The 20058-nt window shown below is 39.2% G+C and overlaps 1 protein-coding gene across 2 annotated transcripts; it reads left to right on the forward strand.

Annotated features, from left to right (window-relative positions):
• Positions 1–1774: 1774 nt before the first annotated feature.
• On the forward strand, positions 1775–19587 carry LOC140941954 (endothelin-converting enzyme 2-like). Of its 2 annotated transcripts, XM_073390955.1 has the most exons (18): positions 1777–2071; positions 4909–5220; positions 6156–6427; positions 7136–7204; positions 7517–7666; positions 8639–8734; positions 10501–10637; positions 11649–11874; positions 12399–12497; positions 13451–13528; positions 14449–14611; positions 15928–15979; positions 16151–16218; positions 16850–16974; positions 17353–17418; positions 17580–17675; positions 18024–18100; positions 18822–19587. In XM_073390955.1, the coding sequence occupies exons 1-18, from the start codon at positions 1963–1965 to the stop codon at positions 18919–18921; spliced, it is 2295 nt and encodes a 764-aa protein (XP_073247056.1). In that variant the 5' UTR covers positions 1777–1962; the 3' UTR covers positions 18922–19587. The 2 variants fall into 2 exon arrangements, with proteins under 2 accessions (XP_073247063.1, XP_073247056.1); XM_073390962.1 differs by lacking the exon at positions 17580–17675 and having other exon boundaries at positions 1775–2071.
• Positions 19588–20058: the final 471 nt, after the last annotated feature.

Below are 20058 nucleotides of genomic sequence, written 5' to 3' on the forward strand. Positions count from 1 at the left end.
AGGTGTTCTTTCTGAACGCTTATGTTTTAAATAAGTAACTTTTAGAAAATGCTGGCAGTCTAATGATAGCCCTTTTGATTATATTATTTGGGTCTCCCCTTGTGATCTACATTGTTATCGAATGTTGCACTTTTCAATAAAGCGCTTGGCAAATATGGATCAAAGTGAAAGCCACTTGTTCGCATAATGGGGCAGCAATTAATTGCTCATATCCGAAATACTACACTTAAACCCAATGTAAGACTATGCGCATCCTGTCATTAAATTAACCCCTGTGACAAGATAAGAGTTTTTTCCTTTTAGTGAAGAAATCCAAACTGATAAACTCAGTGACAAGACCAGAATATCACAAGATCAAGTGGCGATGATTTTAATTGATGCTTCCCCTGGACGTTTGTCAACAGTATTCCGCCTTTATCCGAAAAAAAAGGAGAAAAGGAAGAAGGAAGACCATGAATGGATGAAGTTAACATGACGTCGAACTAAATAAATAATTTCAAATCATAGTAATAAAATGTTACCCAGGGCAACAAGAGTGGAGATGAATTTTCTCCATCAAATTCATTAAAAGTATTTGAAAAGGCAACAATTTTTAGGCAATCAATCATGATACTCTTAGGCTTAATTTACCATGAAAAAAAAAAGATGTCTACGTGAAATCCACGAAACCGAGAACAACTGCTGACGAGTTGAGAATAGAGGAAATTCGTTTTAGGGACTTATTCTCCTTTCTCTTGGCATTCATTTCACTCAATTTCTCTCGTTTAAACTCATTGAATGAGCTAACAAATTGTCACTTATTTATTATATTTTTATGTAGCGAAGGAAATGTTCATATCCTTGATTTTCAAGCTGGTCACGTTCTTCTTGTCAAGTCCTAACAGAGTTTTTTCTTGTCCTTGTTCGCAAACTAAACGGTACCACTGAATTAAAGAAAATAAATAATCTTAACTTTTTTTGTGCTCTTTTCGTCTCTCTTATTATCCCTCGCCACGAACTTGCTGTGTATTTTTTAGACTACCCTTCAGGGGCACCCAACGAAAATATAGTTCAAAACTACTTAAACATAGCATTGTTGAACGTATTTTAGTATTTAAACGGTAGATATAAGTATATTTTTATTTTTATTTTTCATCTTTTGGAATTTCTTAGCTGAAAGTCTAGTGATGCGAAAATTATAGGGATCAAAACTTATCTTTTCGAAATTTCAGCCAGATACAAGCTCCCGAAAACTCTAGGTGACCTTTTTAGGGTAAAAATCTGTTAAAATGGGCAATTATACCATTTTTTACATGTTCGAAAATCCTAGGAGAGGCAGGTAAGCAAGAAATTTTACAACAAATGTCACGAAAATTCTAGATCTCAAATCGTCCTCCGAACAGATTTTTCCAAAAATTGTCGTTGGGTGCCCCTGACAAGTCCCACGCTTGAGTTTTGGAAATGCATAATTTTCTTGTTCTATTTGATTTAAGCCCACTGAATTTTAAAGGGTTTTTTTCAAAGGTTTTTACTGAAACTGATTTTATCAGGCTCAAACAACGTCAATAAAACACATTTTTTTAAAAGTTATCGTTGTGTATACCTTGAAATGATACCTTAAGGTGGCGGAAATTTCTGGGTTTAAAGTTTTTATAATTTATATTCCATTCCTGATAAATTGACGTCTTCGCGAAGTCTAAACATTTGCATAACAATACAACATTCCACTGGGAGTATGGTGCAGCTAGGGAGCTCGAGAGATTTCTGCATCACTGCACTTGCTGCTCATTTCAATGCGGAAAATAGATATTCAAAGCGTCTTACGTATACAACATCGACACACTCGAGTCTTGATGGTAACACACAAATTCTAGGATTATCTTCGATTGTTCCGTTATGGCTTAAAGCTACTTTTTAAACTTCCTTAGAGGAGTTTTTCGGAGGGGCTTTGCCCACGGCTTGTTAGACACAAAATCTAACAACATGGGTGCTAGGATATTGAAGTTGGCAGTAATGGCGAGTGTTGTGTTCGCGGCTTCTTTAGCAACAATCAAGACCCGCCATGACGAAGGACACACAGCACATAGAGCAGGTGGGTTTTACAGAAGAATTCTTAAGTTTCACCTGGCCTTAAACGGCTGTTAAAGTGTCTCTGCTGCTTGAAAGGCAGATCTTTCTTTACTCGTTTGCTTAAATGCAAAACATACGATTGCCAATCTCTCTATTTAAATCAGTACACGTATAACTACTTCAAACTCTTCTCTGAGTTCCCATTGTAAAAGTTCCTGTTAGTTTCTAAAAGGGTTTGGCCTTGGAATAAGGGATAATCATCGATCACATCTTTCTATCTAAACACACGGTCAGAATTAAACATGTATACATAATTAATATTATAAATTTGTTGATTGGTGTACATGGAAATACTTTGATTTTTTAAAGAGATTTCACCTGATGTACGTTGCTGCAATATTCTAACTTGCTTCATAAATAAATCAGTTATTGAGTCCGGAAGAATGTTGGTAATTTGAACGCACAGAAAGCAGTTAGAGACCGGCTGTAACATCTGATCGCCGAGCTTCGCTGGCCAGCAAAACAAGTTACAACAATGCTGTCGTATCGTATTATCGTATCGTATTGTGCCTAGCTTTCTTTCATTTCCAGGTCAGAGAACAGCACGGTTATTGTTCGCATAAAACACTTTCAATGTGAGACATTTTTCCTGGGAAGCTCGTAACGCCTTCTTTTTCAAGCAATTTTCCATCTATACGCGATATTATTAAGAGGATCAGTGGGCACTGAAATTTCAAAATTTACTTCGCAATATTGATGACCTCGGCATCACAGGATATTTAACTTTTCTGCGTTTAAAAGATTCCCTTTTGTCATTTTTATAAATTACACCTGTCCAACAAGTTTTACGGTCCAGCTTCTGGAAGCTTAAATCAATTTCTATCGCTTCTTTACATATATTTGAATCATATATCCTTGTGAACGTACCTATCAACGAAAGACCGAATGAGAGGGCACTTTAGGAAGTACACTTTTTTCTTGAAAAACAGCGCGTAAAACTGAAAAGTACTTGAAATATTTCCTTAAAACACACCCAATTTTATAAGCAGCAATGGTAACAAAACTGAACTTGGCAATCTTAATTTTATTTGCAAATATATTCAGGCAAATAAAAGCAACTTAAGTTCTTTTATTCGACTAGACAGGGTTATCAGCTCTTTTATAGAGGAGGCATCAAGGCTGTCATGTCTGACCCTATTCATTTATCTTGTTTGTCGTCCTTTTAGCTCAAGGAATATGATTTTATCACCAACACGAATATCACTTCACATGTATGCGCCAAGTTGTGTTTGCTAAAATCCGGCATCCTTACATCAAATATTTTAAAATATTCCTCAGATCATCTCTACGCTTCCGATTGGACGTTTTATTTGCTTCAAACTGGTGATAATCATAAAGATAAAAAAGAAAGACAGTAAGGACTAAAGTAAACTTAACGAGATTGCTTTTATTTCTCTCATCAAGTTGTTTATTCAGCAGACCGCCCACTTAGAAAGAGCCTTTATTTGAAAGCGCGCCCTTACGGTGAAATGAAGATGAGCTTATTAATTTCCTCTTCTATTTTCATGTGAATTCTTCTTTTGCAAACGTGTTGCTATGCTCTTTTATAATTAGTAAGATAGGATGAAAAATTCGTCTTATTTTTTTTTTTTTATGGAAGAGAGCATCTTTCTAACGCCAAAAGAGGTTGTTTCTTTTAAGACAGGATCAGGATGTGTGCGGGCTTCCCTCAGCTCATATATGCGCGTAAGGTTGTTTATCTTTGTCAAGGCTTACTCAGCATCATTACAAAAATAAATTGTATAGTATCGCGATGACCCACCTGTTTTGTAAACGGCTCAAGGTACGGTCGTCGCAAATTCAGACAATATCTAAATTCTGGGCCCAAAGCCAAATTTCAAGATTTTCACATTTCTGTCCTTTCACTGATTGTTGAGCACGTAAAAACGATCAGTACAATGCTAAAGCTCAATCTAACCAAGCGGATGCTAACAGAAACAGATCCTGGCTAATGAAGGGTCTTAATTAACGGCATTAATAAAGGTTTCCTCCACAGGCTCATCTAGTTTTACAGAAAATCAGAGCGGAAAGAAAGTGTGCGTTAACTAAGCCTTCAGTGTCCGCTCCACTGTTCAATTAACGTCTTAGAATCCACTCACAGGTTTTTTAGACTTTCAAATCCTTTTCATGATTTTCAATCGAAGGGGAGTGAAATCATAGATATATTTTTCTAGTCATCGTACAGAAGAAAGCACAACTGTGATTTTACCCCACTCCAATGAACAGTGTTTTTGTTCATAAACCGACCTAGTCTCCTTTTTGTGTCACAGGGAGACTAGGGAGAGAGGAAAACTGAACCAAAGAAAGCGTGCGCATACCAGACGAGAGCTTTCCCTCTCTTCCCATCGCCACTCGCGTGCTTAGTAGGTCTTACTACTTTTGAATTATTCCTATTTCACTGAATACCCAACGGGAGCAGCCGGGTAGGCGAGAGTCCAACTGGGATTTTTTCTCTGAGATTATTCGGATGGACTGATGGTCAGTACGTTGACCAAACAGATGCGGAATTTGTCAGTTATGGAACGAAATAATTGTGAATTATTATTAGCTAGTCAGTGAATTCGAACCGAATAGTTCGCCCGATAAAAAGGAATCCAAGACATTCTTGGATTCTGCATTCCACCCTGTGGATTCCGGATTCTAGGTACTGGAATCCAGATGCTTTGTCCATGGAACTTGATCTCCGGGTTCCAATCATTAGTTGGATTCCGGATTCCACAAGCAAAAAAATACCCGGATTCCGGAATCTGAATTCCCTTACGTCGGGGCGAAATATTGACCATTTTTCTTTTTCTATAGTTTCTCATCAGGGAACAGCTGATAGGCTTGACCATATGATACAATCAAGACGATTCTTCCGTAAACCAGAGCCTACTAAGCTGCAAGATATTCCACTGTGCGAGACAGAACAGTGCAAAAAACAGAGTTTAAAAATGTCGGAGATGATGAATAAATCCGTAGACCCATGTGACAATTTTTACGAGTACGCATGCGGTGGATGGATTGCAAAAGGTCTCCCAGGTGATCAAGCAAAGTGGACTATATTTTCCTACTTATATAAAAAGACAGAGGACAAGCTGAGAACTCTAATTGAAGCACAGAATAATTCAGGTACGTCGAATTGTAAGGCACGTTAACATGATGCTACTTAGTGCGGTGTCTACACGTGATGCCCGAAAACGGTACCCGAGTGCGGTACCTCGACTGGGCCGTGAACACACCGTTTTTTGACGCCCAAGTAGAGAGGACCGCGGGTACCTGTGTGCACACTTTTTCTGTTAGGTCCGAGGTAATCCATTGCTTTGCGTATTCGGCCATCTTTTTATGCTACTGCTCACATTTCAAAATAGCATCTGAAAAGGCGAAATGGAGAAAAGTCACATATTGGGTAACCTGCAGGGCTAGCTAGGTGTGAATATGACACCATGTGCCAATTTCCAAGTACCGATGCTCGGTCACCCGGTGTGAACAGCACCTTAGGCAGGCACTGAAGCCATGTTTTCTTGTCTGACTGATGGAGAAGCCAGGCATAAAAACGGACTTAGATGAAAGCCCAATACTTAAGTTTCTTTAGGAAAGTTGCTCTTTAAAATTCCTCTTTAAAATTTCCTAGGCCTAGGAATGGGTACCGATGAATCCGGGTCATGTATGTCTTTAGGCAGCAGATATGTTTGGAAAACAGACTTATTTGTGCAAGAGGGCTGTACGCACTAGACTTGAAAAGATTTCCAAGCACCAGTGTGAAGCTGTTAAACCTTCAGTTACTACCATTATCGTTTTTTAAGTAAGAGTCGAAAGTGATTTCAAATTTGCTTCGCTAGGCTTTTCGAATGCCTTAAAAATAAAAATCTCGCCCTAATCACAATCACAATCACAAGCTACTCCAACTAGCTAATTAATAGTGATATGTTCACACCCGTTTGCGCCTAAAAAAAAACATTTAAGCAAACATTAATGGATTTGAAAAAAAAGAAAAGAAAAGAAAAGAAAGAATGAAAGAAAGGAGTTATTAATTTTTAAAAACTTTATCGCTTTCTTTACTTAAGATAACAGTGTAGGAAGACTGGTTTACAACTGGTACGCCTCTTGCATGGACCAAGAAGAACGAAATAAACTTAAAGCTGAGCCACTAAAGGAATTATTGCATTTAGTCAATGGTCCTTCGCTCGATGATTGGATACTGGCACCAGAGGAAGATCCACCCTTAATACTAGAAGATGTGTTGGCCTTTGTTCATCGTAATCTTAGCATATTTCCACTGTTCACATTATCACTTAGCAACGATCCAAGGAATTCTTCCTCCCTCACGCATCTTAGTGTAAGTTAAAGACAGATTTATGGTGATCAATAAGTGCCCCACTTTGCATACACATATATCCCTAACTTAAAAAGAAAATGCTGTTGTAAGTTCTCGTTTTCGAATAATTAAAGCCTTTTATCACCCTAAAGTACGCAATCCCCCCAATTTCTTTTTCTTTGTTAAAACCGTGTAGTTTTTTTTTCTTAAGTTCACGCCAATGTTTCATGCTCATTTTCGCTTTGTAGTATATTCAACCACGGTGACCATACCCTTCATTACAGGCCGATTCTAAAACCGCTTTCTTGTGCGAGACAAAATCTGTCTCCAGTTTCTGTCTGTCTATCATTTTATGTAATGGTGCGAATACTACGCGCACTGTGATTGGTCATGACGTCATCTGTGATCTGTTACTGAACAGACGCACTGCAACATGGAATCTATTTGTTAAGTTTTGGCGTCAATATTTTTCCTAGCGGTATTCAGCTATCTTTCGCCACATGTAAAATAATCCGGATTCTGGAATCAGGAATCCTGGGCTTTGGAATCCGGAATACCGCTGTCAATTGGAATTCGGAATCCAAGTTCCATTGATAAATAATCCTGAATCCACGGTGTAGAATCCAAAATCCAGACTATCCTGGATTTCCTTACAAGGGGCGATATCTTTCAAGAAACGCCGAGTGAACATGCGCAATGAGTCTTCTATTTTTTTTTTCCCTTCCACAGCTTAGCCCACAAAAGCCTCTTCTGAAGACACACGATGTTTACTTATCACAAGAAAGACACGCCCAAGTGGTAAAAAAATTAATTATTTGAACATCGTGAGAATTCCCATATGGTTCGCGTCAATCGGTTCTGTTCAAATTATAAACCATCCGAAAAATCCGTCAATAGCCATTCCAGCTGATACTATGAGGGTGAAAACTTTGGCACATGTGTTTGGTCATCAAATTTAAACGGATCATTTGTATAAAAGACACCTGTCAACGATTTATTTTTCATTTTTCTTTATGCAATGTGCTTAGCTTTTTCTCATGAACTATTAAGAGGATAAACGCTTCAGTCTTTAATCTCACTTTTTTTTTTTCATTTTTTTCTTCAATGCAGGTGACTAAAGCCTATCTGACCCTGATGGTACGTTTACTGATTCTAGTGAGTGGAGTGAAGCATATGAACCTAGTGGAAGCTTTTCTCAAAGAGCAACTCTTGAGCAAAGAATTAGCAGAGATCTTTGCATTCGAGGTTGAATTAGTCAAGGTACTGGAATAAAATAAGTTACACCGTAGTGAGCGTATGAAAAGAGAAGAGAGAAAGGAATGATCGAATTGCACCATTATCACCCCATTGGAAATCCGGAAACCCGCTAACGATTGAAACACGAATTCCATTGACAAGAAATCCGGGATCTAGCGCCTGAAGTCCGGAAGTCCACCGCATGGAATCCAGAGTCTATGACTGTCTTGGATTACCTTACAATCTTTTCATCAGGAGCAAACCACCAAGAAAAAAAAACTTCACCCCTCCGTATTTCAACGAAAATTCACAACTGATACATCACTGATAACAAAATCTTAGTTGAAAAATGCAATTTAACTGATGGTGGAAAAAGATTCGTACTAATTTCAATCCAGAATTAACGGAGTAGCAAACTTGAGTCTCTCCGGTCTTTTGGGTGTCATGAATTCGAACTCAGGCGGACTTGGGAATTAAGTCCTACTCTTAATTCTGGGTAACAGGCTATTGTTGATATAATCTCTCTTATGTTCCTTTTATTTCTGCCTATAGCATTACCTATTATTATTATTATTATTATTATTATTATTATTGATATATCACTTTGTAAGAAAACACTTAACAAAGATGTATTGATTTTGATTTCCAACTTTGTCGGGCACAGGCTACCCAATAGGGAGGGAAGGAACAGGACGAATAGGTTTAAGACCAACTGCCCTGCCTACTCATTTCCCAACCTATGAAAGATCGACACACGAGTGGGGGAAGGGGGGAGGACCCGGAAAGGAGTCACTACCCGAGATTGCTACAGCCCCAGGGGTTCATTTACCGCCCCACAGGGTCAGATAAGTGAAATGTTGTAAGACGGGGCCTTTTTAAACCCGTCCTCTTTCAAGAGGACTAGATAGTTTGTAAAAAGCACTCTCTTGAAAGTCTGCTGACATTATGATGTTATCATCGATATTTAGTATACCGTGTTTTATTTTTTCGACACAGGCGATGCAAGAACAACAAAGTAAACAAGAACTAGTTTATACAGGGAACATTGGAGGCTATCAAACCGATTTCCCGGAGATTTTCAATAACGGAGTGGTATGTTTCGTAAATATGGCCGCGACTACCTAAAACGATAAAAACCCTGTATGTGACAGCCCAAACGCTGTCTAAGGCTATTGCGGGCTTGACGATTCTCACGTACAATTGTCAGCAGAAATGCTACGCTTTAGCATAAAAGATTAGCTGTGACCACAAGCCAAACCGGTTAACGTTATTCGCTATGTCCGTACGTCCTAGTGGACGTGAAAAATAAAACTGTTCTTGCATTCAACTTTCCTATGATCTTAAAAATTATGAAGTTAGAGAAGGGTATAATCTGCAGAACTCTTCAGATCATTCGGAAGCGGAATTCAGATACAATTGCTAATTTTTCCGAGTGACATGTATCTAAGATAGCTTTTGGCCTGCTGCATTAAACTTACCGTAAATCCTCAGTTAAGCCCCCACTCTCAAATAAGTCCCCTCTCTCTAATAAGCACTCCCTTTTCAGGGAAGGAAGTTAATAAGCCCCCCCTCTCCTCCCCTCCGTCCCCTCCCCCTCCCTCTCCCCCTTATTATTTTTCACTAATGGATGATAGACTGTATTAATCAATCACGACTGTAAAACTTTATCCGGGATGGTTTTTTTACCACCTGGAAGTTCGGATTTGTTTTTGATCCTCGGCTGCATGACCTCCAACTTCTTGTGCAATGATAATGCCCATTTTTACTTATTGCGGTCAAATTACGCTTGGTTGGTCAGAGACACGAAAGTGCCAAATAAGAAACCTAGAACAACGAAGCCACAGGATTATTCTTCAAAACTCAAAATGTCTAAACTGTGAACTCCGTCTATCCTCAATTTTAAAGAAAAAGGCTTGTTTACTTGTTTTTGATTGCCTAAAAGGCAATGTTTGTAATCCTTTCAAAGATTATTTTAATCTTTTAATCCACGATTTTAATACGAGGAACAGCGGGACCACCATTGCTTTGCCGAAAGTGAAACTTGACTTCGCTCGGAAAAGTTTTTACTTTTTAGGCGCTTCAGCTTTTAATTCTCTACCTTTAAAAATCAAGCAAATTAGCTGTAGGATACTATTTAGGGAGTCTTTAGATCAATTTTTTGTATAGTGTAGTTAGTTAGTTGCGTAGTCATTCTTATCTTTTTTTAGTTTTTATCCTCATATTATGTTATTATGACAGGACCCCTTTGATAACAGTGCTCGTGCACTTAAGGGCTATCCTGTATAAATATTCGTTATTATTATTATTAATATTATTATTATTATTATTATTATTATTATTATTATTACTTGAGCTTTTCTACTTTGTATTCTAGTTCTTTAAGGAGAACTGATACCACTGTCTTTGCTAAACTAAATAAAAAAAAAACTCGTCTTAACCCCCCCCCCATCTCTATTAAGCTCCCCCCCCCCCACCCCCGCCTCAAATGTGTTTGAAATAAATAAGCCGGTCCCCCGGGGGGCTTAACAGAGGATTTACGGTAGATGTTTCCTTGGAGTGAGTGTGACAAAACCATGACTGATTGTTCCTATGTACGTGACGCAAACCAAATCAGTTTGTAGCAAAATTCCTGGAAGTGCATAATGAATGTTTCCTTGAATTGAAGAATTACTACCAAAGTTTAAGATATGAACATGGTCACACTTTAAAAGAGTCTAACTATGCTAAAAAACAACATATCATTTCTCCGCAATAATTAACTTAGAGACGAACTGCTGCATCTTTTGTTTTTTATCACCTGGAAATAACTTTTGACAATTAATGATGATATTGAGTCCTCGTTTTTCTTTATTTTACAGTTTGACTGGAAGAGATACTTTAACAAATTAACAGAAGGCTTAGGTGACAAGTCTTTCTCGGATTCAGAACCATTTTGGGTGATGAGCGCACATTACTTGCGGAACTTGACATCAATTTTGAGCAAGTTTCCAAGGAGGTAAAATATAATTCCTCATGTTGAACTGTTCTCTGAGTTTGACACCATTTTTTTAGCGTACGTATTTAGTCGAATAAGCGCCGCCCCGATTAAGCACCGCCCCCGAGTAACCGCGCAACCCTGGTATAATAAAAAAGACGTTAATTCTGTAGTTTAATACGGAAAATAACAGTAATACCGTAGATTTAACTACAATTCTTTCTCACGTCCAACTTTCAAGTAAGCGCGGCCCTCCAATACTATAAAGGCCGCATGTGGGGCGTGAAAAATTTAATAAGCTAGTGCCGCGACGCGTATTCGAGTAAATGCAGTAGATGTTTGTTCAATTTACCCTTGTTATTTGTTTTTAGACAAACATCAGCATTTGATTTATCATTCAGTGGTTTGAACCACTGTCTGTCCATTAAACGAAGTTTTTTTTGTGTGAATACTGAAGAAATTAACGCAAAAGCAAAAGATTCGCACAGCTAAGCATGCGCCGTTTCCTGCTCAAAACTGAGGGAATTTCAATTCCTTTCTAAAACGCATTTACAAAAAATGCATGACATTATTTCCGTTACCAAAGTTGTGTTTGTTATTTTTATACCCTGTATTGCACTGAAATCTTTAAGAACTCTCCTTTTAACCATGCGAAATCCTGGGCTAGATTGAAAATGAAATCTTTGAAAACTGTCCTTTTAACCCTGTAAAATCCTGGGGTAGATTGAAAATGAAATCTTTGAAAACCGTCCTTTTATCCCTGTCAAATCCTGGGGTAGATTATGCATGATCGATATTACGTCCCCAATCCACTAACCTCCTCCCCCATCCCCTCACCCATCCATACCCACCCCTTCCCCGCCTTGCCAACCATGTCAACAGCACTTTCAGGGTCTATCGGTCTATTACACGATCAGCCCAGCCTCCTTCCCAGGGTCTCTCTCACTCCACTCAGGGCGGGAGCAAGGGAGACCTGGGGACGTGATTGGCGATCAGCCAAGTTGCTGACGCCTGAATGTTTGACTTCTCTAGAGCTGTCTTCAATTACATCACGTGGAATATAATTTACGAGTACGGCTCCTACCTCTCGCAAGACTTCCACGACGCATACATGGATTTTAGTCACGATGTTTATGGAATAAAGAAATCTAGTCCGTTGTGGCGTAGATGCGTCCGCGGAACGGACAAGTCCCTTGATATGGGCGTATCCATGCTGTTCATAAATGGCAGCGGTTTTACTAATGAAAGCAGACAGCATGTATGTATGACCAGACGCACTAGGAGAATTCTGATAAGCAATGTCCGAGGAAATTTAACCTGACAGAAACCTTTAATCCATGAATGAAGAATTCAATATGTGGTCTAGAGATTGATTGGAAATTAACTGGTAGATTTCTGCTGTTTGACTTTGTTGCGTTTACTCTCGTTTTTTTTGAAGCAAACGTGTAGTTTTGAACAGAGACTGAACCAAGACTGAAGTTGTTTAATGTTTTACCTCAGTCAACGAAGCGAGCCGTTCATTAATCCGATCGAATTCTTTATGTTAGAAACATTGCATAAACGATTTGCTATTGAAGCTGCCATTGTTTTCCTCTTTGTTTAAAACGCCGGCTTGCTACGCACTATCTATCACGTTATAAATAGTAGTAAGTACATTTAATAGCCAGTCAGATTGCAGGATTTGCAGTAAAGTGTTAAAGTTGGTTTCTACTAAGAAGCAGAGTGTTTAGTTAGATCCACCTCTTCTTTTTGTTCATTCAACGGTCATTTTTTCTTCCTCAGGCGAATGATATGGTTCAAAACATACGCAGTGCCTTCATGGACAATTTACAGGATGTCAAGTGGATGGACAGAAAAACAAAACAGGCAGCAATGGAAAAGGTAACAGGCATGATCAGTGACATCTTTAAGTATCCGCTAGCCTGCGAGCACTCTCTCCATACCATTTGGAAGAGTCGCGAGAAGTCAGGCGAAAGCCGCACGCGAAAGGAGACGCGGGTGTGAGGGCCTGGGGCGAGGAAAGAAATATTCGCCGCTCGGTCTCGCGTTCTCTTGCTGCTCGCTTCGCTCGCCATAACTGGAGGGCTTGCTCGCAGGCTACTCATCCGAAAGCGTAACCATTGTAACGTTCATTTCACCCCACGTAAGGTAATCCAAGACAGTTTTGGATTCTGGATTCCACGCCATTGATTCCGGATTCTTTCGTAGTGGAAGTCGAATTCCGGGTTTCAATCGTTAGCTAGTGGGATCCAAATTCCTTGAGCTGTATTCCAGATTCCACGAGAAAAATGTGCGGATTCCGGACTCAGGACTCCCTTACATGGGGTTATTAATTGACTGTGAGGAAACATTGATTGCTCTTTTAAAATCGCTAGGTCTCTGCAAGCAGACTGAGGCTTATAAAGACAGAAAAGATATGTTCCTAGAAAATAGGAGGAAGGGAGCTTCCTCTTTTATTTAAAAAAAGAACAGATTGTCTATTCAACTTACTACTCTTCCATTTTAGCCTATGCAATGACCATGTTTCATGTAGAAGTTGAAGACAGTTCTCTGCTAAACAAAGTAGCACAACCTCTTGCAAAACTAAACTAGTTTCACGGTTTCATGGTGTTACGCTTGCCAAAAAGTCGGTTTATACTTTCAAACGAGAATTGTTAGGAAACACTACATATAATTTATTAACCTTATTACAAAGCCTTTGGATGATAATTAATGTCAATGACGAAAAGCAAAGCAAAATTTTCAATAATTGTTTCACCGCAGTTTCTCATCAACAGTGCATGTGAGCCGGACTGCATGATTTATCTAATTTGTGGTATTCTCTTCTTTCGTAGGCTAAAGCAATATTTCAGCAAATAGGTTACCCAGATTTTATCTTAAATCAGACTCAACTAGAACAGTATTTCGCGGGGGTAAGTTCCATTTAAGCCTGTACAAATTTTAAGTGATTTTCAGCCCTTTTCACGCAAAAAGTCTTAATCTGCTATTCTTTTCATTTGGCATTTACTTCAGTTGTACGTGAATTTCCACCTTTTTAATATTCTGATTAAATTCAAGTACCTTGAAGCTGTGGGAAGCCAAAAGGGGCCCTTTTTTTCCACTTGTCCTTTGCTCCCGCATTGGCTGTTTTATCGTATGGTAAATGTAGAATATTTATCACAATTATTATAAAAGCCATAGCAACTCACAAACTCTTGCAAGCTGTTCAGCGCAAGTCCCTTATAGTAAACCAACTGACTTGCTGGCAGTTATTTCTGTAAACCAGGGCAGGGCATGTCTTCGCCTTTGTCTTTTTTCTGTAAATGATCTTCACAATATGTACTGAGCTATTTAAATTTAATACATAGATTTAAACAAGGCTAAAAGCGAAGCTCCCGTTAATAAATGTATAATCTTCTTCAAACAATAAACTTCTAACCATCGCAAAGAAATCCACTTGGAGTTGAGCCTGCGATCAGTTGAAAACTAGTAACTTGTCATCGTTGCCTCGATGGGGCAGAACCTGATCTCGCAATATGGTCATGTGATACTGATCAGCAGATACCCTTTTTTGACAGCTTTCGGTTAATCACATCGTGGATTTGCAATATCAGGTCCCAGACTCCAAACTAGCTAGAAATTATGATATTTCACGTTGGTTTCCCCGTGGTGCGGACGGACGGTACGACAGATGTACGGTTACGTGACTACCAAAATTTATCGGATGGATAGATAACCAAATTTTCTTAGCTATGGAGCTCAGCTCACGCGTGCGTGGAGCTCCGCTATTAGACTACCGGCCTATGTATTTGTCAGTCATGTGACACTTCAGCTGTTATCTGTTTTACTCCAGTTACAAGTTGACCCAAAAAATTTCTTTGAAAACCGACTGAGGGAGAGTGGATTGAGAATGAAAAACACACTGCTAATTAGAGGCAAGCCGTTGAACCGTCTTCAATGGGATATGCGTCCGACGGAGATTAATGCTTACTATTCACCAAACCACAATAAAATAGGTGGGTTAATTATTATGAACTGTTATAAATTGACACGAAATGATGCCAGTTAAATGATTTCTGACGAAAGGCAAGCCTGAGACATTTTGCTTATCCACTCGTAAACATACGTTTTACTGTTTCAGGGCCACAAGTTTATCAGCTTATCAGTTCCCATTAAAAAAAAATCACTGATAAATAGCCTGCGTAGCACAGCGGTTTTGTCGGGCCCACTACAGAGCCGCGAAGACGCCAAGCACGCGCGAACGATCGCCATTACTCCCGCCCCAATCTCCTGGAAGTTTGACTGCCCTTGCCCACCTTCGCCCTACTTCGCCCTCCTTGGCTCTTGGCTTGTTCGCGCACCCGAACCAAAACCGCCGTGCTACGCAGGCTAACTGATAAATGTCTAGTGTTACCCTATTTAAATAAAGTCTTCATTCCACTCCACACCAGTGTTGATAGTGCTGCGGCACTGCTGAATGTACAACAAGATGGAAAGCAATTAAGACTTAGAGCAAAAGTGAAAATTAAAAAAACGTGGAATAGAGACTGATGGGCAGTCAGTTGGGTCAGTCCGACGATGCAGAAATTGCAAATAGAAGGACAGTCGCAGACACGAACAGGTTGAACAGGTAACAGATAAGCTGCCTCCTTTACTAGCTTTCCCAAGGCTTAGTGGAGAGCACAGAACAAGCGAGAAAAGTGAGAGCTGGAGACAAGCGAGAAGCGCAAGAGGGGGATGATAGGAAGGCAAAAAAGGGAATTACCTTTCACCCCCGCAATCATTAATAAGTAGGGAGCTTAATCAACAACGACCGCGACGGACACGAATACGTCACCTAAAAAGTGAATTTGCGCTGCTTCAAACTTTAACGCGCTTATTCTATCTTATTCAGAATGAATATTTCTGGAGTTGAATTCTAAAGGACTGTATCGAAGTTCAGGAAAAGAAAAAGGTCAAGAAACCGGTGGTTTGTTTTCACGTCCTCTGAAAAACGTGAAGTTAGGCACTTTCACGTACGTCGTAGTCGTGCAACGACGACGAAGAAATGTACAAAAAAGTGTGATGTACGTGCTTGTCTAATCCTTTTCTTTTTTGCCGTTTCTCGTCGCCGTCGCAGTCGTCGTTGCTAAAGCTCCCTAATAGGTGATCACAAGCGACTGGGAACAAGGCAAGCAGATAGGTACACACTGAGACAGTCAGTCCGACAGAAAGACAGACAGACAGATTGTTGTGAGACAGTCACTGTTGAAAGTGCAGCCGAAAAACAAAGGGCTTGTTCCTGTTTAGACTGTAGATTCTAATTCATATTACTTTAAAATTCCTCTTTCAGTTGTACCTGCAGGGATTCTCCGGCCACCATTTTATCACGTTGAATATCCACAGTAAGCGCACGACATCATTTTTTGTCTTCTTCTTTACCTGATGAACATGACAGGGAAGGGAAAATCTTCATTACTTTCGCTGATTGCTTTAACTGAACTATTCATTTCATTATTAATCTACATTCCTTTATTAAGAAAGACCAAATAAATAACCACTGCTTTTCGTTTTAGCGCCGAGAATTTTGGCGCCCTTGGATTTGTGGTCGGACACGAGCTAACTCATGGATTTGACACAGCAGGTTTGTTTGTTGTTATTGTAATTTATTCTAAATGCTAGTAGTTGTATGTCAAACTTAGTAGCCTTTGAGATTACACTGAACTAATACTAGAAGAAATAAACCATTAAAATATAGCCAGCAATGACAGTGTTTTCTTAAGGTGCGTGAGTGTTTATGCTCGCGTAGAAAATGCTCAATTCTAAAACATCTACGAGTTGGGACAAATTAAAGAGGGAGGGGAGACAGAAGAGAATAATCGCTTTCCCCTTCCCCGTCTTTTCGTTTTCCCAAAAACTCCTAAAGCCTACCCCAAGGGTTAATATTTCTACTTTCCCCAGTCTTCCTGAGTAAAAACATCGAAGATAATGGCTACGGCTTAAGCGTATTTTGGGGACGAGCGAAAGCTGCTTGTTGGCTATATCTAGCTCGCGTTGTAAAAAAGAAAAATCAAGTATTCTGGCTAGCATAAGCATTTTCTGCTCTGTTCTATTTTTTGCGCCATCCATACAATCTCGAACAGATAGCACCACATTCTTAGTTAACCATTTAAAACTATTCATAACTCGTCCATGGGCGTTGTCTCGCCCTGTTCGTACTTAAATTAGGAAAATTAAAGGTTACTTTTCTAACTGCAATACGTCTAACATGATAGGTGCCAGGTACGATAAAGAAGGAAACTTGGCAAATTGGTGGAGTAATAAATCCCTCCAACACTTTATGAACAGGGAGAAATGCCTGGTAAATGAATACAGTCAGTGCAAGGTGCAAGGCCACAACGTGAGTAATACAGTGTTTTAAAATTATTTTCTTTCAAATTGCCAAATGCTGGCTTTACCTATAACAGTCGGTCAGTTAGTCACTTGGAGTGGAGCGTTACGTGCCACTTTTCTATACATTTATTAGGCCTCAAGTTAAGACTACTGTAAAAAAACTTTGACAAATCGTATGGCTAGGCCGATTTCCCGGCTTCAGTTTGATGAGACATTTGGCTTTTAGTTTTAGCTTTTTTTCGTAACAGTCCAGAACAAGAAAAGAAATGTGCGCAAAACTTTATTCAAGTTTCAAAGGAACCACGCTTGACCGTAGACTTCTTATTGCCTTTGCTTGTTAATGATTCACGATACTTAAGTTACTTTTATTTTACATCTCTTTCAGCTAAGTGGCATGAAGACTTTAGGAGAAAATACAGCTGACAATGGAGGATTAAAACTGGCCTACATGGTAAGGAAATTTCTATTAAGGCTTAAACACAAGGTGATAAGAGCGTAACACGTTACACATTACGAAGAAAAAAATAAGGTATTCGCAAAATTGATCGTCGAGAAACGCTCAAACACATATGGATTGATAAAACTAATAACAACTTTTTCGTTTTCTAACAGGCTTATCAAAAATGGCTTCGGAACAAAGATCACGACACTACACTCCCAAATCTTGGACTCACCTCACGTCAACTCTTTTTCCTTTCTTTTGCTCAGGTAAGGAAGCGAAACAAGCTGAGGGTTGTATGTGACTACAACCTTTTTTATGTTGAGGATTCTCTTTCCGGTGGATACAATTTTTTGCCCAAAGAGGGTTTGAGACTGTGATTGTATCTTTGGTAACGATACTGACAGAAAGTGCTTCCTCTGTCTGTGTTGTTGTTGGTTGTTTTTGTTGTTGTTTGTTGTTGTTTTTTAAAGTCGAAACGTTTATTTATGTTAACCCGAAGTTGAATGGCTAATTCTTCGATCAGAGTAGTCAGTTGAGAGTAGGAGTTAACTCATCTACAAGCCATGATACGGATTTCAGTACTTTTACAAGTATTATATTTTTCCGCTTTACAGATCTGGTGTGAGGAATCTACTCCTAGTTATGCCTTAAGCGAATTAGCAACAAATGTTCACTCTCCAGGAAAATGGCGGTAAGATAATATTCAAAACCGGATGGAGTGTCCCACAAGATTTGCAGACACTGAGAAACAGACACTAAAAGATAAATGAAATAATTTTTTTCAAAAAAAATTACAATTCATCATATTAGAAACGAGAAGTAAACTGAGCCGAGTTAACTTTCACAAGACGTCTGGAACTGTTACCAGGGACAGGGCGGGAAAACAGCCAAAATAGCTGACCGGTGCTTGCCCAGTAACCATCCCAGTAGCAATTTCGGGAAGCCCCTTCGGCTCCAGTTCCCTTCTCGATTCTTAAGTGGCGGATGAGCAAATGTGACGATAAATGAATCCACCCTGAGAAGCGCTGAGTTTCCTTAGAGCGCCCCAACGTCTGTTTTGTAGGATAGATTGAAAATGTACATTTGTTATCAATTGATAAAGGTATGGTCAGGAGCCTATAAGGAGGAACGTGCATCTCCCTTACTTGCAAAGATATTCAACGGCCATGGCAACGGCGCTTTCACAGATCAAGTTATTTTTAGCATCATTTTCGAGCACTTTTTCCCGCGAAAATGGAAGCACCGTTTCGTATGCGTGCGCATCCACGTTACGATAATTACAAAACTGAAGAAGAAGTAAATGCTGTCAAAACATCAGACATAAAATTTTAAAGTCTCGGGTTTTTGATGACTGATTTGTAAGACTTATTTGATATTCAAACTAACTGTTCTATGCATTTTTCCTTCCTTAGTGTGTTAGTGACCCTGAAAAACCATCCTCACTTTGCCGAGGCTTTCCAATGCAAACCTGGAACGCCAATGAATCCATGGAAGAAATGTCAAGTGTGGTGACGGCGGGGGGGATTAGAAAATATTTTCTTAAAATTCGAATTTAGAGAAAAATATCTGCCAAATATAATTATGAAATTAACACCCACCCAGGGCGTGCAATATTTATGACTATATTTAACTTTCTCTTAAGAGGCAGATTTTTATTTCATGACAATTCTGTAAGGGGCTTAATTATAATGGGCAGAAATGGATTTAACTGTGTACAGGACTAAACACGTCATTCAGTGTAGTAAGAATTTTAAATGATCTATTTTTATAACTTGAAATGCGCTGGAGAAGTATTAGTTACATCTGGCTCAGTAGTAGGGGCAATAGAATTTCACTAGAATAAATAGGAGAAAAAAAAAAGAATGGTTATAGTCAAATTCTCTTACCTGTCTCTTGGTAAGAATATGTGATTAAGGCAGTACCTTCACATTCTTACATAGAGCCTGCCTGGCAGTTTTTTCAGTGACATACATGTAATACACGTTGTACGAATCGACTGAAGTTCAGGGCGAGCTGTCATCTGGCGACTAGTCTATCATACAGTTACAGGTGGAAATGAGGCTGGAGTTGCCCTTGTTTTAATACAACCGGACCCTTACTGTTTTATTTTGTAAATTATGTCGTTCTTATGTTGTGTGTGAAAGCAGAATAAATCTTTATCCAGTGGATAAATTGCAATTGGTTTCCATAATTTTTTTCCCCTAGATAGTGATTTGTCCCGTAAATGACGTAATCCAACGTTTGAACAGCCGGTACCCGGCCAGAGGCGAATGGGCGAATCTGAATAATCTATAAAACAAAACTAGAACGAGTTTCCGGGGCACCTTAATATTTTAGTACACCGTGTCGAGACATGTAAGACGTAAACGACATTTCGTGCTAATCCGAAAAGTATACCAACAACATCATCATTACTTCGCAGTTCTAATTATACTGATGTAATTGTTTCTAAAAATTACAATAACCATGTCACAGCCTTCATTGCCTTAAGGCATCTATATTTCTTTTTCTTGACCTTTGAATATAAAACTTATCGTTTTAATGCAACGAAGGAATTAGAGGCATTTTTGATGCAGCTAAGTTTTTCAATGACAGGGGAGGGGGGCGGGGAAGAGCGGAGGGCTGACAAGTACCTTGAAGTGGGAAGGC

Source organism: Porites lutea, chromosome 1, assembly GCF_958299795.1.
Source record: "Porites lutea chromosome 1, jaPorLute2.1, whole genome shotgun sequence".
Classification (NCBI taxonomy): domain Eukaryota; kingdom Metazoa; phylum Cnidaria; class Anthozoa; order Scleractinia; family Poritidae; genus Porites; species Porites lutea.

Coding starts and splice junctions, on each gene's coding strand:
- LOC140941954 (XM_073390955.1), top strand. CDS start 1,963: ATGGGTGCTAGGATATTGAAGTTGGCAGTAATGGCGAGTGTTGTGTTC. Junction 6,428..7,135: donor CCTCCCTCACGCATCTTAGT/GTAAGTTAAAGA, acceptor TCCCTTCCACAG/CTTAGCCCACAAAAGCCTCT. Junction 12,498..13,450: donor AACAGGCAGCAATGGAAAAG/GTAACAGGCATG, acceptor CTTCTTTCGTAG/GCTAAAGCAATATTTCAGCA.